The sequence below is a fragment of the Magnolia sinica genome, chromosome 7 (assembly GCF_029962835.1).
Source record: "Magnolia sinica isolate HGM2019 chromosome 7, MsV1, whole genome shotgun sequence".
In the NCBI taxonomy this organism is placed as follows: domain Eukaryota; kingdom Viridiplantae; phylum Streptophyta; class Magnoliopsida; order Magnoliales; family Magnoliaceae; genus Magnolia; species Magnolia sinica.
The window spans coordinates 7,842,335-7,861,475 of NC_080579.1; the positions used below are offsets into that span (position 1 = coordinate 7,842,335).

Sequence of the window (19,141 nt, forward strand, 5' to 3'; positions counted from 1 at the left end):
GAAAAAGTCTTAACTTGGGCAGTGTCCACTTCTAATAAACATCACAGTGAGCCTGAAAGGTTTCAATAGTGGGTTCCATTGTCACCATTATTTTCTATTATGTGACCCACACAAGCTCTGGATCAGGCTGATATCGGGGCCCTAGCCCTAAAATGACACGGTAAAAAGGATGAGCGGCATGGATTATACACATACATCAATGTGGGCCACACGAGCTTGGTCCTTGCTCACACACAAAAAAGGATTCTGTACACATCACTTTCTTGGCATTAAATACGACGTAACTTCTTCCCTGGAAAACCGTACAAGTCTTAAACCAAGGTCAGGGGCATTTTCATCCGAAACAAACTCCAAAAGCTGTCAGAAGGCCCTTCTAGGAATATATGGAGTGTTGTAGCGTTCTAGGTAATTTGCCCAAACTTCGAGGTGAGTACGGTCAATTTCCCAAAAAATAATAATAATGAAAAGTGAGCAAAATTACACATTTAATAGAAAGTAGGCCAAAGATGAAAGGCAGAGGCGATCAGATAAATGATCTAGATTTCAAAACATCTGTCCACCTGTATAAAACCTTGCACTCTTTAATTCCTCTCTACTGTAGTGGAACACATCTCCCTTCTTTTATTAGAGTCATTTTCGTGAATCTTATCATTCATAATGGTTGTTTTGTACATTCCTTCCCAGTGGTCAATGTTTTGAATTTTTTGCAAGTTCAAATGGAATGAATTCCTTTCCCAATGCCCAAACACAGTTTTCAATTTCAGAGAACTACCGTCTTAATACATAAAAATTATTTACAAAATATATTTCTTGGAAACAAATTATTAAGTAATAACCATGTAACGCCCCGAAAATTGGCACCCGAGTGCAACGATTCTGATCCCGAGTTCCCGGGTGTTAACCTATTGAGAATGCACGTATGTCCTCATTCAAATTCAAATTTATTTCACACACAGATATTCAGAATAACGCAATTCGAATTAGCGGATCCAAAGCGAGGTAGAGATAACAATAGATTCAGATATATAGGGCTAAGAGTTAAAAATACAGTTCCAATAGTGATGATTGCCCAAAATGGGATTATACAAACCACAATCCACAATATACATACCCAAGATAGCTAAAGTGTAAAGCCTTCAGTTTATACTCAATTCTCCAAAATATAACAGGTTGGCACAACCCGATATGAGCCTACCTGTATGAGGTCTCACTAGTACCTGCATCAATGATACGCCTGGTTGGTGTTTTAAAACACCGTCCCAGGTGGGAGTGAGTAGCTACCTTTGTGGTTCCATTAGTTCTAAGTTACACATGCTATCGACACAATCAACGCAGTTAATGATAAACAAGAAATCAAACAATTCCTAAATATTCTTGTTAAATGTGTATATGAATATATGACATGATGCATGCTCTTTCCAAACAACACTCCCTCACACGTGACTCCGACCACCTGGTTCGCAAATGACAACACTCCCTCAAACGTGTGACTTTAACGCCTGTTTCGCCATATTCTAACTAATGCAATGCGGTGCATGATCATGTTAGCCGAGTAATTATTAAGTTTAATTCACCTAGCATATTGGCGAAGCTAGGATACCGGCGTTATATCACGAGTCCTTATCCGAATCACGTGGCTCGTTGTCGCATATAGTGACTCTTTACTAGTGTCCCTTGATCCAAATTTAGGTATCACATGTTTACTCACAAATCAACAATTTCAAAGATACAATATGATACCTAAATGTATGAGGATCAACCCAGTATGGATCGTCACCCAAATCGAGTATGATCACTCAATTTCGAGGTGCGGGCTTGTCACATAAAACATAAAAAACATATAAAGGGAAGGGTTCGTCACCCAATTCCATTCATGCCCGGGTCATTCGAACGCTACTCTGGCACGAAACTATTGACCGGATAATTTGACGAGGGCCGTTTAAACAATGATTTATCACCTCCATCAGTGCTCACTGGTCACTATAGGGAGGCTCGTCACCCTAGCATACGCCAACAGCTCAGACATGGTGTCCCATACCACCATGCCCAACTCATGAGTCTTAGTGAGATCGTATCGCACTAACGATTATGAATGAACACATCCATTGAAAATAGGGTATCCTAGATTCCATTTAGTCATGTCATATATTGTGAACATACATGATCAGTCAGATAAATTTGATTAACTTTAGAGAATTATGACACAACCGGCATTGGGTGCAAGCAGCCCGTGTAGTCCAAATACTGTCGGTCGTCCGTGTTCAACCCAAGTCGATCAAATAAGCTTAGGGTAACCGCCCTAACTCAAGCCACCCCTTAGTTTGAGAGAGATTTACCGAATGGGTCAACATTTTAAGCAACCTAAGCATCATTACGAACTTAGTAATTCGTCATGCTGTCAACATAGATTCAACGACACAACCACATAATCATTTCATCGAACATGTATGCATACATAGGATACTACGTTCACTAAAGCATTAAATCAAATGTGTAAACATGCATAAAGTAATACAATCACTTAAGTATTAAATCAAGCACATGAGCATCGAAAAATTATTACATTCCACCATTCAAGGATTTCATCAAACACGTGAGCATTCATATCCAACAAATAACATATATTATAGACAAATCAAAACATTTACATATTAGCATGTACAAATTCATCTCCAAGCATCTAATCATTAACTGAGACCCTTAAGGGTCGATAAATGATAACCTAGAGATAATGGTCCGCACCTTATGACAATCCGCTCGACTCACGGCGCTCATAGGGTTAGGGATTTGAGAAAAATCATAAATTCCTATACAAATACCAAGAAATATGTGAGATCTATGCAATTTATTATAAAAAAAACCCAGGTTAGGAAGTAGGTTTGTTTCTTACCTCCCAATAGCGAATGGGGTGGATTCGGCAGAGGAAAATAAGCGATATTAGGGCTTCGATTGGAAGAAACCGATGAAGGGAGGCACTAAAGCCTCCCCACTCCTACTCTCACTCTTCTTCTCTTCCTCTTTCTCCTCCTCTTTCTCTCTTTCTCTCCTTTGAAAAATACAAATTCGTATGGGGAGAGGGGGTGCCCAAATGAAGCCCTTATATAGTGCCAGATTTGGTGTAAATGGCCTCAAAGGCTGGATTTTACTAGCCCTATGAAAGAGTTTTTCTAACCTCTGGGGCCCATTTATGGGGTGTACATGCCGATATACACCGTAAGATATTTAGCCCTAATGATGATCTACGTATGGATATGATTGGCCAGCCATTTAGATGCGTCGATCGACGGATATGATTAGAAGTCTGTTTAACAGTCACCGATGGTCGATCGGGGCCGCGACTATACGGATATGAGTAAGAAAATATTATTAACACATACCTCGACTTTGATTGCAATCTAACGGTTAGAAATTCACAACTTCATGAAAGAGTGAAAAGTCTATTTCACTTAAGTTTCAGGCTTCAACCTAGGGTATTTGCGCATTTCAAGCATTCAGCATCTGGACCAAGTTGCACAGATTTGGGTACTATCTTAATTCTCTACCGGCAATGAACGTCAAGCCCAATGAGATGGACATTATTGTATAGTTTCGGAACTAGTGGCCCACTAACGAGCGGTGTAAAGCTTGTTCAGAAAATCGGGGCATTTCTGAAATGAATTAGGTATCAAGATTTCTTGTACGCAATTATTAGGGTTTATATTAACTATGTTCAAGTGTGGCTTATTTATAATTAGTGAAAACAGCGATTTAGTCTTAATAACCCTAAACGGTTGGTTTTTAGACTACAGGAGTAATTGGATTGATTTAGTTTGTTAATTACGATTCGACCCTTAATTGTCTCATCTTTGGGTGGATCTTTAATCTAGCTATAGTAGTCTTGATTAGTTAGTGATAGGTCGGCTATATTTGGGCCCTATGTGAATCAGTCGTGTGGCTAAACTCGGTGTTTAAGTGATTGGTTAGATTCGTTGACTTCCTACGGTTGATTAATTAAATTGGTGAGATTCTTTATTGGTACCACTCGCATATAGGCTAACATCGAGTGTTAATGGTCGGTAAGTGACAACATAAGTTAATCATAATGAGAATTTCCAATGAATTTTTTTTTTTGGAAATCCAAAATAGCAAAAATCCAGGACGTTACAAACCAAACAAGCACACGACGAAATTTGCTTCATAACAGTACTTAAGGTGTCACACTTGTTTCCTATGACTATTAAATGATCTTGGTGACCCCGGATTAATTTACATTCATCTATTAAATGCGGACCATTAATTATTTCCCCTTTTGCTCATCCAATCTGTGGAATGCAATGAAAATGTGATGAGAGTTTTTTTAATTTATAGAAGAGTAAAATGTAAGGACTAAAGAGAAGCACTTTATCCAATTTGAGTGATGGGAAAGAGGATTCACTGTATTAGAATTGATGAGGAAGTTGACAAGGCAATAAGCATTTAGATGAGGAAGGTTGAAGATGCCACAAGTTTGTCACTCATGTCAAAATTAGAACAAGGAGCTCTGAGTATAGAAGATTTCTATTCTAAAATTATCTCCCTTTGGCATGAGATTTAACTTATGGATCTAGTTATTCCCGCTGCGGCAGTAGAAACAGTAAAGATATTTCGCAAAACAAGTAAATTGATGCAATTTCTGTATAAACTCTATCCGAAGTTTGAACCAACCCAAGCCTCTCTGATGAACCGGCCTCAACTTCCATCTCTTGAGGCAGCTCTATCTGATTTAATGGTAGAAGAGACACGTTTGAAAACCTTTGCTTTCACGAGAGAGGTTGTTCCTGATGCTGCCTTCATTACTCGCAGTTATTTAGGAAAGTCACGAGATATGTCAAAAGTTAAATTTTTTTAATGTAAAGGATTTGGTCTTGTGGCTATTCGTTGTCCCAACAAGAAAGAAAATTTGAAACCCTCTGGACCAAGTACTTTGTTTTGTCGCTACTGCAAACAAGAAGAACATAATATAGCCAATTGTCCGACTCGCCCTCCCCTATCTCCTCACTACTAGCGACATGGATGTGCATTTCTGGCTCCCTCTACTAAGAAGCCTGACTCTTCATATATGGCCCCATCAGTGCAGCGTACTCTACTTTCCTCACAACAAATTTCACAAATCCTTCAAGCGATGAGTTCTTCAGGTTCGATAGGTAATATTGATCCTATAAATCTTTGGTATATTGACTCAGGCGCATCTAATCATATGACTGGTGACCCTTCTTGTCTAACTGATTGTGTCCCTTATAAAGGAACGAGTTTCATCTACACTGCGGATGAGAACCATTTACTTATCTCTCATATTGGGTCCTTGAAATTCTCACCTTCATCATCTCGCAATTTCTTCCTTCGCAAAGTGTTTTATGTTCCTGAATTATCTGCTAACTTGATTTTGGTTGCTCAACTAGTAGAAAATAATTGATTGGTTTTGTTTTCTTGGTTTAGTTGTTTCATGCAGGATCTGGAAAGAGGGAAGCTGATTGCGAAGGGCTATAAAATAAGAACGTTATTTACTTTGGAGTTCGATCCCGGAGTTGTCTCATCGCGTTGTTTCTTTCTTCTATCTTCTCATGATATTTCTTTTGCTAATAAATGCTGAAAGCTTTGGCATAGTCATTTAGGGCATCCAAAATCTAAAAATATGCTTTTCTTATTTAGATCTGGTATTTTCAATGATGAAATTAATACTAGTCCCATTTCAATTGATATGAACTATGTTAGTTGCAAAGTATATAAATCTACTGCATTGCCATTTTCATTAAGTAACTCTCGTACTCAGAATATGTTTGATCTCATTCATACCAATGTTCGGGGTCCATCTCCCATCATGACTCCTGGTGGTTCGTTGTATTACATCATCTTTGTAGATGACTTTTCAAGACACACTTGGATTTATTTCATGAAACACAAATCTGAAGCATTCTCATGTTACAGACAATTTTCCTCATATGTGGAGACCCAATTTGCAAAGAAAATTAAAATTCTAGAGTCTAACTATGGGGGAGAATATATGTCTTCCGAGTTTGAGATTTTTCTAAGTTCAAATGGTACTATACATCAGCGAACATGTCCTCACACATTAGAGCAAAATGGAGTATTAGAACAAAAGAATTGGCACATTACTGAGGTAGCAACCACCATGATGGAATATACACTTGTTCCAAAATTTCTTTGAGCTGAAGCAAAATCAACAACTGTGTGTTGGATCAATCGATTACCTTCCAGTGTATTAGCCAACCGGAAAACTCCCATGCTCTTCCTTCATGATAAATATCCAAATTATAGTCGGTTAAGAGTGTTTGGATGCATTACATTACTTTTGTTCATCTTCTAGAATGAGAACGGGATAAACTCAGTCCCATAACAGCTAAATTTATATTTCTTGGATATGGGGAGCATCAGAAAGGGTATCGTTGTTATGATCCATGTGCCCATCGTGTTCGTGTGTCTAAACATGTCACATTTTTTAAAAATTTACTATACTATAAAGTTGTCCATGCATCTCCTTTAGTTACCGTTATTCCATCTTTCATTTCTCATATGTCATCATTTGAAGAAAGTCATTCTCCGTCTCTTTCTCCCACTCCTCCTTTATATGTCTACAAACGTTGTGTGAAGCCTATCTCTCTTGGGTCCTCTCCCTCAATTGCTCCTGCTTCTAATCAGGTACCCTCTTCTCCTACAGTGCAGGTAACTGTCCCACTTTCCACTATAATTCAATTACGTCATTCCAGTCATTCGCATGTTCCTCTCTATCGATTAAATCTTTTTACATCTCATCATGCTTTATTTTCTATATTGGATTCTTTATTTGTAGGGGTGCACACGGGTCGGTTCGGTCCGGTTCTGGGGTGAAACCGGAACTGAACCGTTCCTAAGGATTGTAGGATATTCGGAATCAGAACTGGACCATTAGCACCCTATAACCGAATCGGAACTGAACCGTTAAAACTGATTCAGTTCCGGATTGGTTCCACGGTTCCAGACTTTTTATAATTCAGCCCAATTGCATGCTTTATTTGATTATCTAGCCCATGTCCATTCATGTTGTGATCCATTTGATGAATGGTTTAGATATTGTATAAGGTGTACAAAAATACATTTATAGAAACAATCAAATGGTGCATTATAAACCATAAATCATGAGTCAAATATGGAAACAATCAAAGGGTTCCTAGTTCAGTTCCAAGTTCTAGGTTTGGATCCACGATTCGGTTCTACAAATCGGATCACGGTTTGGTTCGGTTCTACATACCCCCAAAACGAGAACCAAACTGATGTAATCGGTTCTTTGATTTTTGGAACCGGAACCGGAATGGGTGCACTATAGAACCGGATCAAACCGGACTATTTAGTCGGTTCTGGTCCGATTCCACGATTCTACCGGTTCGATGTGCACCCCTATTTAGTTATACCTACTTCTTATTCTCAGGCATATACACAATCGTGTTGGGTAAAGGCCATGGATGATGACATTCAGGCACTTGAGGAGAATGCTATTTAGACATTGGTTTCATTACCTGAGGGGAAACAAGTGATCGACAGCAAATGTGTATATACTGTAAAATTAAAATCTGATAGGAGCTTAGATTGATACAAAGCTCAGCTAGTTGCGCAGGGTTATAAACAAGAGTATAGAGTTAATTATGATGAGACATTTGCTCCAGTAGAAAAAATGAAAACGGTCCGTTCCTTAATCGCTATAAGTTCTTCTAAAGGTTGGCAACTCAGTCAACTCGATGTCAATAATGCTTTCCTCCATGGGAATATCAGAGAAGAAGTTTACTTAAAGCAACCTTCCGATTAAAGTCCAAGGATCCACGCTTAGTTTGCAAGATATCTAAACCTCCTGGTCATGAAGCAACCTCCTGGTTGGCCACCCATTCTGGGTAATAGATTTCTTTGATAAAGTCGGCCTTGAGGATCTTGCTGACCTCTTCTCCAATTATGGCGTATCTTTCTGGGCCGATTGAGAGCACGTCTCTTCTGTCAGATCGGATGGCAGGATAAATCGATGTTCAGTCAATGCGTCATGACGACGGAGTCTATGCCCGACATGTCCTCATGGGAACATGGGAAAACGTCAGCGAAGCGTCGGAGGAGAGCTACCAACCTGTCGCGCATCGGAGGAATCAAGGACGACCCAATCTGTATGGCTTTGGAATAGTCAGACTCGTCCAGAAGGATCGGAACAAGGTCTTCCATGGGTCGGCCACGCACTTGGGATTCTTCTCGTGGGTCCAAAGACTCGATCGTCATTGCTTCGCAGGGAACTCTCAAGGTTGTAGCGTAGCACTACCGAGATTCGTATTGATCCCCCTTAACAAATCCTACACCATGCTCGGTTGGGAACTTCATAGCGAGGTGGTAAGTTGACACTATCACTTAGAGGAGGTACAGTGATGGTCGACCTAAGATAGCATTGTAAACGGATAGTTAGTCGACTATTTAGAAGTTGACCATCACAGTGGTCTGATTTGGGTCATCTCCGACTGTGAGTGGGAGCTGAATAGCTTCCTCTGACATAACTTTGCCCCCCGGAGAATCCGATCAGGGGAGTTTTGACGGAACGAAGGGAGTTTCGACCGACCCCCATCTTATCGAAGGATTGGAGGAAGAGTACATTAGCCGACGACCCTATGTCGACCAGAATCTGGAAAACTTTCCAATTAGCTATGGTGAGCATGATTACCAGTGCATCGTCGTGAGGGTGATGAAAACCTCGGGCATCTTCGTCGACGAAAGTCACATTGTATCTTTCAAACTTTCTTTCTTTTGGGGGTCGGGCGAGGATCATCATTTCTGCTTCAAAGCGTCTGATGCTTCTTGCATGAACCTTTCGAGCGTTGTTTGAGTCACCTCCGCCTTTGTGACTCCCAAAGATCGTTTGGAGTCACTAGCAATCTTTAGTATATATTTGTTCCTTATAATATATGAGATTTTTTTATGTTTGGATTTATATGTATGGATGTTATGTTTGATGATGATGTATGATAAGAAACGTAGAAATGCTTTTTATTTTCTATTGATAGTGTATATTTATATAACAATCACGGTGCTATATTTGTACAACTAAAATGGTGCTACATATGGAATGTATTATGAGCTGTACACGACTGTGCTTGATATGGGGCTTGACTTGTGTAATTATTCCATAACTGTCAATAGGTTGATTTGTGCAATTATTCCATAACTATCAATACTCCCCCTTAACTTGGAGCATGAAGATCTGTAATGCTCAACTTGGATCTGAAGAAGATAAATAATTCGGGACCCAAAGGTTTTGTGAAGAGATCAACTTGTTGTTGGGAAGTGGGTGAATAAGCAGGCGTAAGAAGACTAGCACGAATATGCTCACGCACCAAGTGGCAATCAATCTCTATGTGTTTGGTGTGTTCATGGAATATCATGTTGTGTGCAATGTGAATGGCAGCTTGATTATCGCAGTGAAGTAGTGCAAGGTGAGAATGAGAGATTGTGAGATCATGAAGAATAAAGCATAGCTATTAAATCTCACAAGAGGTGTTGGCCATGGCACGATATTCAGCTTTAACAGAAGAGCGAGAGACAATGGATTGCTTCTTGGTATGCAAAGAGATGGGGCTATCGCCAAGTTTGACAACAAAGCTAGTGGTGGATCGGTGAGTCATAGGGCAACTGGCCCAGTCAGATTCACAATAGACAGATAATTGGAAACTGCAGGCTGAAGAGAAAAATAAGCCATAACCGGGAGTGGTCTTCAAATACCAAAGTAACCGGAGGGCAGCTTGCTGATGGGGCTCACGAGGAGCATGCATAAACTGGCTCAAAAGATTGATTGTGAAAGTAATATCTGGACGTGAAATGGTCAAGTAGATCAGACGACCAACCAAGCGGCGGTAAGAGGCTGGATCAACAAGAGGGGTACCATCAGTGCTATTGAGTTTAAAATGTTGCTCCATAGGAAAGTTAGCAGGGCGAGAACCAAGTTGACCATCATCAGAGAGAATATCCAAAATGTATTTGCGTTGGTTGAAAAAAATTCTAGCAGGTGACCATGCTATTTCAGTGCTAAGAAAATACTTCAGATTCCTTAAGTCTTTGATCTTGAATGCAATAACCAAGTGGTTCTTGAGAGCAGTGATAGTCGGGAGATCGTTGCCAGTAACAAGAATGTCATCAACATAGATCAGGATGATGGTGAACATGGTGTCCGTAGTCTTGGTGAAGAGACTATGATCAGCATTAGATTGATAAAAACCTGTTAAGGTAAGAACATGAGACAATTTGGAGTACCATTGCCGAGAAGATTGTTTAAGACCATATAAGGATTTGTGCAAGCGACAAAAACACTTCTCCCATTGAGGACAATAACCAGGAGGTGGATGCATGTATACTTCTTCATCAAGATCACCATGAAGGAAGGCATTGTGAACATCCAATTGGTGTAAAAACCAACTTTTAGCTACAGTTATAGCAATAAGACAGCGAAGTGTAACAAGTTTAGCAACAGGAGCAAAAGTATTATAATAAGCCAAACCTTCTACCGGGGTGTAACCCCTTGGCAACCAACCGAGCTTTGTGACCTTCGATGGATCCATCAGCCCTGAGTTTGGTTTTGTAAACCCACTTACAACCAATTGGTTTTTTGTTGGGAGGAAGGGATTCGGGAGTCCAGGTATGGTTGGCTTCCAGGGCTTGGATTTCATCAGCTATCGTAACTTGCCAGTGAGGAACAAGAACAACTTGAGAATAAAGGTGAGGGTCATGAACATTTTTTGGAAGCAGAGGTGAGAAAAGCAAAGTGGTTAGGACTGAAAAAATGATAAGAGAGAAAATTAGGTAAAGAATGAACTGTACCTGAGAAAGTCCGTGGATCAGGAGTGGAACGTGAAGGCTTTGGAAGGTCTGAGCAGATATAGTCTTGAAGGTATGAAGGACGAATGATCTGGCAGTGTGGCCGAGAGGAGGCAGTGGGAAGGTTGGGTTCAACGGGTTCAAGAGAAGGGTCATTGGTGGGATGATCTGTGGGGTTTGGAAGATGCTCTTGGGGAGGAAGCGTAGGAAAGATATGGATGGGGTCGATAGAGACAGTAGGGACAATGGGTGGGGTCTCTGTGAGGTTATAAGCTGTAGGGTCAGCATAAGGAAAGACGGTCTCAACAAACCGAACATCTCGTGAAGAAAAATTTTTCTTGGTTTCTATGCTATATACACGATAGGTGGAGTGGCTAAGAGAATAACCAAGGAAAATACAAGGGGAGGCACGTGGTGAAAATTTATCACGATGAATGTTCAAAGCATGTGCATAGCATGGACAACCAAAAACACAAAGATGTGCATAAGTGGGGGCTTTATGAAAAAGAAGTTCATATGAAGTTTTATGATGTAGAGAGACCGACGGGGTACGATTAATCAAATACATAGCAATTAGGATGCATTCACCCCAAAAAGAGATAGGTAAATAAGCTTGAAAACATAAATAACGAGCAACATTTAAGGGGTGACGGTGTTTTCGCTCGGCAACACCATTTTGTTGAGGAGTTTCAACATAAGTACGCTCATGAAGTACACCATGATTAGAAAAGAAGTTTTTTAGGCGATGAGCTAAAAATTCCTGACCATTATCGGTGAGAATTCGTTTTATGTCAAAATGGAATTGAGTTTTTATCATTAAAAAAAATTATAAGACAAGAAAAAGTGTCAGATTTAAATTTCATGAGATAAACCCAAGCGACCTGAGAATAATTGTCTACAATTGTAAGAAAATAATGTGCACTAGAATGAAAAGGTGTGGTATAGCCACCCCATATATCACAGTAAATACAATAAAAAAAGATTAGCACTTTTATTTTCAACCAATGAAAAAGGTAAACAAGTATTTTTAGCACGAATACAAATATCATCACAATGAGTATCTTTATTCAAATCAGAGAGATCTTTCGGGGTACAAGGAAGTGAAGGATGGCCTAAACGAAAATGCCATAACAGGTGGGCGGTAGAGTCAGTGTGAAGAGCAATGGAGCCCGGGGCTCAAAGGTGATATAGACCTCCACGTTCCTCACCCATTCCAATCAGCTTCCTCGTATGTTAGTCCTAAAAAATGCAAAGAGATGGAGTGAAAAAAACAAGGCAAGAGGCGGCTTTAGTAAGCTGGCTAATAGAAATAAGATTATATTGAAAATCAGGGACAAATAATACATTAGTGAGCTAAAAGGAGGGAAATAAAACTAGGTTACCCATGTGAGTGACTTGAGTTGTGGCTTCTGTGGGTAAAGTGAGAGACTGCGAGTGGATCGTGACATGAGTAGCATGAGGCAAAAAATTTATAGAGGCTACATGCACTGAAGCACCCGTGTCAATGACCCAAGGCAGGGAGGGCCTAGAACCAGTGAGTGATAAAAGGCTAGAGGTACCAGAAAAATCATCCACAATCATCCACACGGCTTGGCTGAAGAAGACCCATCAATTGTTGATATTGCTTAGTAGAGAGGCCAGAGATTACACTTGCAGTGGAAGGAGATGATGCCCAAGATACTGCATTGGCTGAGACGGTTGGAGTAGTTGCGGCAGCAGGCTTCTGCTTAGGCTTAGAGGTATTCCAATGGACTGGGTATCTAATAATCTCATAGCAGCTCTCAACAAGGTAGCCTTCTTTTTTGCATTTGATACACTTCTTACCATTTTGTGCTCTATTGTAGACTTGATTGGAAGAGCGAGAAACTACCATGGCTGTGTTGTTGGGTGTGGGTAGGAGCTATGGTGAAATGAGATCACTGATGAGTTGGGATGAGGTTTGGCTGGGTTCAGTTATGGAAACAGAAACGTTAGAGATCTCAAAGAACAAGATGCTTTGATACCATGATAAGAAACATAGAAGTGCTTTTTATTTTTTATTGATAGTGTATATTTACAGAACAATCACGGTGTTATATTTGTACAACTAAAATGGTGCTACATATGGAATGTACTATGAGTTGTACACGGCTGTGTTTGATATGGGGCTTGATTTGTGCAATTATTTCATGACTGTCAATAGCTTGAATTTGTGCAATTATTCCATAACTGTCAATAATGTATGAGATAATTGTAAATGGTTTTCCATTGACGTAAATGTGTAATTCAAATGTGATTCGTTATATTTTAAGGAATCAAACTACTTATGTGTAGGTTTATTATGGATGGATGATATTTTTAAGAACTTTTAAAATTAGCCCTATTAAAAACTCTTTTAATCCTTAATCCATATATATATACACTTGTACAGGAATAGTAGGAACATGATGCTAACCAAAGGTTTGTGTGTGGGGCCATCATGGTGGTGTACCTTTCATCAAATCCAGTAATCTATTGTAACACACTAGAATGAAGAAAGATGCAAAAATCAGCATGATATAAACTCCCTTGGGCCACACCTTTTGAACTTAGTGGTTCTCTGAGAAATTTTACAATGTGTACATTGGTGTGGCTCATATGAGTTTTTAATCAGGCTTATCTTCTGTACATAGAATCCACTTAATGGTTAACAGCAGATGGTGGGAGTGGATTATACATATACAACATAGTGGACCACACAGAGCGTGGGTGTTCAATGCACTGTGCAAAACATGAGTTAGAGATAATTATATGATTGGGCACACTGTTTATTGAACTCTCACCATTAAAAACTTATCGGGGCTACAAAAGTTTTGGATCAAGCTGATATTTATTTATTTATTTATTCATTCATTTTTTTGCCTTTATCCAAGTTTGTATGACCTAATCTACGGGTTGGATGTCAAATAAACATTACAATGGGCCCAAAGAGGCTTTTAATGATAGCCGTTCAATCACTACTGTTTTCCCATGGTGTGGTCCACCTGAGATTTTGATATGCCTCATTTTTGGGTTAAATTATTAAAATGATGTGTAAATTAAAAATGGATGAACGATGTGAATAAAACACATAGATCATGGTAGGGTCCACATAGCACCGACCACTAGCCACCTGGCTAATGGCAGCGTCACTGGCCAAACCGCGTCCATCTAGGCGGGGGCAGGCAACGAGCTGGGTTTAAAGGCTGTGAACGGGAAACAGTGATGATCGAGGGCCCACCATTAAAAACTTCTTGCGTGCCACTAAAGTTTTGGACCAAGCTCGTATTTATTTATTTTCCCTTCATCCAGATTTTTTGACCTAATCAAAACGTTGGATGGAAGATAAACATTACAGTGGGCCCTAGGATGTTTTTAATGGTGGGCCATCAATCACGACTGTTTTCCTGTAGTGTGGTCCACCTGAGATATGGATCTGTCTCATTTTGTGCATTATTCTCTAAAATGACCTGGAAAGATGAATGGATGGAGTAGATCAAATATACACATCATTAGTGGGGCCCACAGAGCACACACCAGCAACGCCAGTAGGGAATTCGCGTCCTATAAAATACCGCAAGGGATCTTCCGCTGTCACCGCTTCTCCTCACCTCACCAGATATTCTTCATCTCTCCTTTCGGTAAGAATCACTCTCCACCGTCAGATCTAGGCCATGAATCCCATCGACGTAGCCACAATCCCCAGCTGCCACGTGGTGGCCATGCCCGCCCCAGGCCGTGGCCACATCAACCCCATGATGAACGTCTGCAAGCTCCTATCATCCAATCAAGGCCTAATCATAACCTTTGTGGTCACTGAGGAGTGGCTCGGCTTCATCGGCTCAGCCCCGAAGCCATCCAACATACGGCTCCATTCCATACCCAATGTAATCCCATCAGAGCGGGCCCGTGGGGAAGACATGGCCAGCTTCGTTGAAGCCGTCTACACCAAGATGGCCGATCCATTCGATCAGCTCCTCGATCAGCTTGATCAGCCGGTCAGCTGGATCATAACCGATACTTACTTGACGTGGGCCGTTGAGATCGGAAATCGGAGGAATATTCCAGTGGCATCGCTTTGGACGATGTCGTCGGCCGTGTTTTCCATCCTCTATCACAATGATCTGATCATGTCCAATCTTCATTTAACGGCTGATGATGACTTATCAGGTACGCACTGGATCTGACCGTTAATAAACCACAATTTGAGTCCCATGGGCAAGCCCATGTACAACTTTCAGACCCGAATGATAAAAGGTCGGGTAGGGTACACCCAACACACCAAGCTAGGAACGGACAGGGGCTCCGAGGGTACATCGTGATGTATGGGTTTTATCCACACCGTCCATCCATTTTGCCATATCATTTTAGGGTATAAGGCCAACAAATAAGCAGTACCAGGGCTCAAGTGGACCGCATAATGGGGATTAAAATCCTACCATTGAAAACCTTTTTAAGAGCCACAGAAGTTTTGATCAAGCTGATATTTGTGTTTTCCCATTATCCAGGTCTATGCGACCTTATGAACAGGTTGGATGGCTGGGAATGTTTCAACGGTAGGTGTCATTATCATCATGTACCTTGGCCCAAACTGGCCTCAGAGGCAGGTCGGTCAAACCCACACGCATCTGGGCTGATCCAAACCTAATGATAGGGATGGTAGTGGGGTCAATTGACTAAATCTACTTTCTAAGCGGGGTTGGTGGGAAACTAGGTATAGAGCTGTTGAGCTGGACCAGGCAAGAAATATGGCCGGTTTTGGTAATTGGGTCCAGTAGTCAATGGACTCTTGGATATGTGGGGTTTGGTCAGATCTACCAGACCCAAGAACAATTTAATGAATCCCGATCATCTGCTTGTCACAAATAGAAAAAACTCATTTATTATAATGTGAATGGGCTACATTATCATATACTACATTTAACGCAACAGTGCTGATAACGTTAGCGATGGTGTTGACCAATCCCAATACATAAAAATAGGTTTTTTCAGAGGATCCAGATTCCAATTGAATGGGTCAGGTCAGGTCTCAGGATTATTAGCCCCTTTTGGACGGTCACCTTTTTGAATAATTCAAGTGTTGAAGTATTTTGTGATTTTGTTTTCATGTTCAGTCAGCTGTATAGACAATTGGTTACTAAAAGGACCCGATCCGGTTAAGATCCCATCGTGACCTATTGAAAATTTGCAGTGCATGGGGATAGTTTATAGCACTCTACCCTCAACTGACCCTATTTGATACTCTGGCTAACCAAGTGAAAAGGGGAAGTTACTTGATACTCAGGCTGCATATGACCCTTGATATGCAGGCACGAAATTATAAACGTGAATAATTTTTGCGTTAGCCTCAAAATGAAATTTGGTTGAACAATCTTAATCTATTATTGGACACTTGTTTGTTGAAGTAGGACCAATATTGGTAGTTTTTATTTTTGACCATCTAATAAATGTCCACCTATCCAGATAATATAATATTCAAATTAGCATAAATTTGGTTTGTGTCACATCTAAATTGGGACCCATAATTTGAATTAATTTTGTGCCTCATGTAATTTGTGAGTAACCTCTAAATACTTGCATATCATCCATCGCCCTTTGCTAGAGTATCAAAGTTTTTCGCTTGTTGCCTGCATTAGTCAAAAAATGCAAACATAGGATTAGGAGATGGAATTGCATTTGGTGGAATGTAAATTCCATCTTGCATTTAGAAATGATTAAGTTAATCTAAGTATCATATGATCATATGGTTGCTGCTCTTGGTTGGTCTATTGTGAAGCACGTGTTTTACCAGTGCAATTCATCCATATGCAGCTTTTACACATGACAATCAAGTTGTATGTGTATACAAGTGATTGGCATCATCCGTGAAATTAAACCTGATCCGTCTAATATACTTTCATGGTCCACCAAGTATAGATTTCACTTAATATAATGTATTTCAAAAAATTAAAATAAATTAGACACCAAACATGGAATTGGATGTTCAAAATACATGCTATTGCCAAACATACAATCATTGTATGATAATAATGTGAAATCCTCCTCATGCAATTCAATACCATTTAATCCCGTGTTAAAATCAGGCCCTCAAAATTAAGGGTGAAAAGGGGCACTGCAGTGGTAGAAAGGGCCGGCATGTTGGTGGACCACCCTTTAAAATTAGGGTGGTCCACTCACTGAATAGGCCACCCCTGTATCAATATATTGGACCACCCCATTTGAATCAATGGACAAGCCATCCAACAAACTTGCGTGTCCCACCAAATGAATGGATATCTTTAAAATAACACTGACCAGGAATCTTGGGCCCAGGCCCAATCTGGCCCATTGCCACTGTGTCCTTATTCAAGATTTTGTTCTTACATTACTACTTCATTTGATTGTATCATGCATGCAAGCAATCAGTCTCTGAAATGGGCCCCTTATCATGTTGTAGAAAAAAGAGAAGAGCTGCTCGACTACATCCCAGGCATCAATTCCATTAAAGTAAGAGAATTGCCGACCGTTTTCCTACCAAAAGGTGCAAAATCCCCAAGTCGAGGCTTTGGAGCCGTCCAATGTGTGTCCAAAGCACAATGCCTTGTGCTCACTTCCTTTTACGAGCTTGACACTCATGCAACGGACACCCTAAGAGCAATACTCCCAATCCCCATATACCCTGTGGGGCCCACCATCCCATACATGTCCCTCCAGGAAAAATCTCTGGACGGCGGGGATTGCGGCCACATGGACTACTTCAATTGGCTTGATTCTAGACCAAGAGGATCTGTGCTATTCGTGTCATTGGGTAGCTTTTTGCCCATCTCTGGTCCACAGATGGATGAATTTTTCTCAGGGTTGAACTTAAGTGGGATCCACTTCTTGTGGGTCGTACGTGGCGACGCCAGACACCTACAAGAGGCCACAAAAATCAACGGTGAGATTGGCTTAGTAGTTCCATGGTGTGACCAATTGAGGGTCTTGTGCCATCCTTCCATTGGGGGCTTCTTGACACATTGTGGGTGGAATTCTACCATGGAAGGCATCTTCGCTGGTGTGCCGATGCTCACATTTCCGCTATTATTTGACCAAATTACTAATGCTAAGTGGATAGTGGAACATTGGAAAGTCGGCATCAGATTGAAAAATGAAGTTGAAGAGGAGAATGTAGTAAAGTCTGATGAAATTGCTCGGGCCGTTCATAGATTGATGTACTTAGATGGAGATGAGAGTAAAGAGCTGAGGAAAAGAGCTGGAGAACTGCAAGAGTCCTGCAAGAGAGCGATATCGACAGGTGGCTCGTCTGTTGCTAGCCTCGATGCTTTTGTTAGACATGTTGTTAGAGGCTGCAACAATTAAGTGATAGTCAGCAATCGAATGTTGTTTAATTAGTTTAATATTGTAATGATCCACTTGAGATTGTTATAAATTTAGAAATTATCCAATTACTAAATTGTAATTTATCTATGTATTGCACTCTCTACCTCTTTAGAATCATGAATGGTTCAAATTGTTGGTTGAAGAGTTTTCTTTTCTTGAGTAGTTTTTACCGTTTATTAATTCCAAACTTTGTTTGAAAAGATCAAATTTTTTTCATGCTTAATACTTAAATGAAAACATTTGTACTGCTTAGGTCATTTTAGATTTTAGCCGCATGACAAAAAAATTTCATTGGTAGAACCCTTTAACCACCAAAGTTGCCTTATAACATCCCATTTCAGTGGTAGCGTTTTATAAATTCATTTGTAACTAATAGCTTCCTTCTCTTCTAAAAGCACCATAATACTAATTAAATTTTTAAACCCTTATTAACAATGGTTATATTTAGTGATTGAATTATGTCTGTGTTTGAATTTATATGTATGGATGTTATCGTTTCATGATAATGTATGCATATAGATAGCAGTGCGTAGACTATTGTATAAGTATGCATAATAAAAGTGATGTATAATGAGATGAATGTGGACTCGAATCTTTTTATCCTGACCTGGACCCAACTGGCTTGGACTTGACCCTTTTTAGCCCGGCATGGACCCTACTTTATATGTACATGCACTATTTCCTAGAATATGCCTATCTAATTCTCAGTCAGGCAAACTATCCATCTTGAACGTAGACTGTTGCTTTCATTTATGGAACTTGTCTAGTTTCTTATGCAAATGTCGTCCATTTAATCAATGGACATGCTAGAAAATTTTAATTGGGGAATAGAGATTAAAAAAAAAAAAAATCAATTTTCGATCTGAGACGCTGGGCCAGCCCAATGAACTTTTAGGGCTCAGGCCTGGGCCTATCCTGGCACCCAAGGCTTGCCACTGCC

General features: G+C 40.2%; 1 protein-coding gene across 1 annotated transcript; it reads left to right on the forward strand.

The window, feature by feature from the left end:
* Positions 1 to 14,424: 14,424 nt before the first annotated feature.
* LOC131250975 (UDP-glycosyltransferase 87A1-like) lies at positions 14,425 to 18,343 on the forward strand. Its single transcript, XM_058251407.1, has 2 exons — positions 14,425 to 15,012; positions 17,279 to 18,343. Exons 1-2 carry the CDS (start codon positions 14,517 to 14,519, stop codon positions 18,178 to 18,180), a joined length of 1,398 nt encoding a protein of 465 aa, XP_058107390.1. The 5' UTR covers positions 14,425 to 14,516; the 3' UTR covers positions 18,181 to 18,343.
* The last annotated feature ends 798 nt before the right edge of the window (positions 18,344 to 19,141 follow it).

What these genes read in the sequence shown, in the direction of transcription:
- LOC131250975 (XM_058251407.1), top strand. Translation starts at nt 14,517, where the DNA reads ATGAATCCCATCGACGTAGCCACAATCCCCAGCTGCCACGTGGTGGCC. An exon ending in GGCTGATGATGACTTATCAG is followed by an intron (nt 15,013 to 17,278) that starts GTACGCACTGGA and finishes ATCATGTTGTAG; the next exon opens with AAAAAAGAGAAGAGCTGCTC.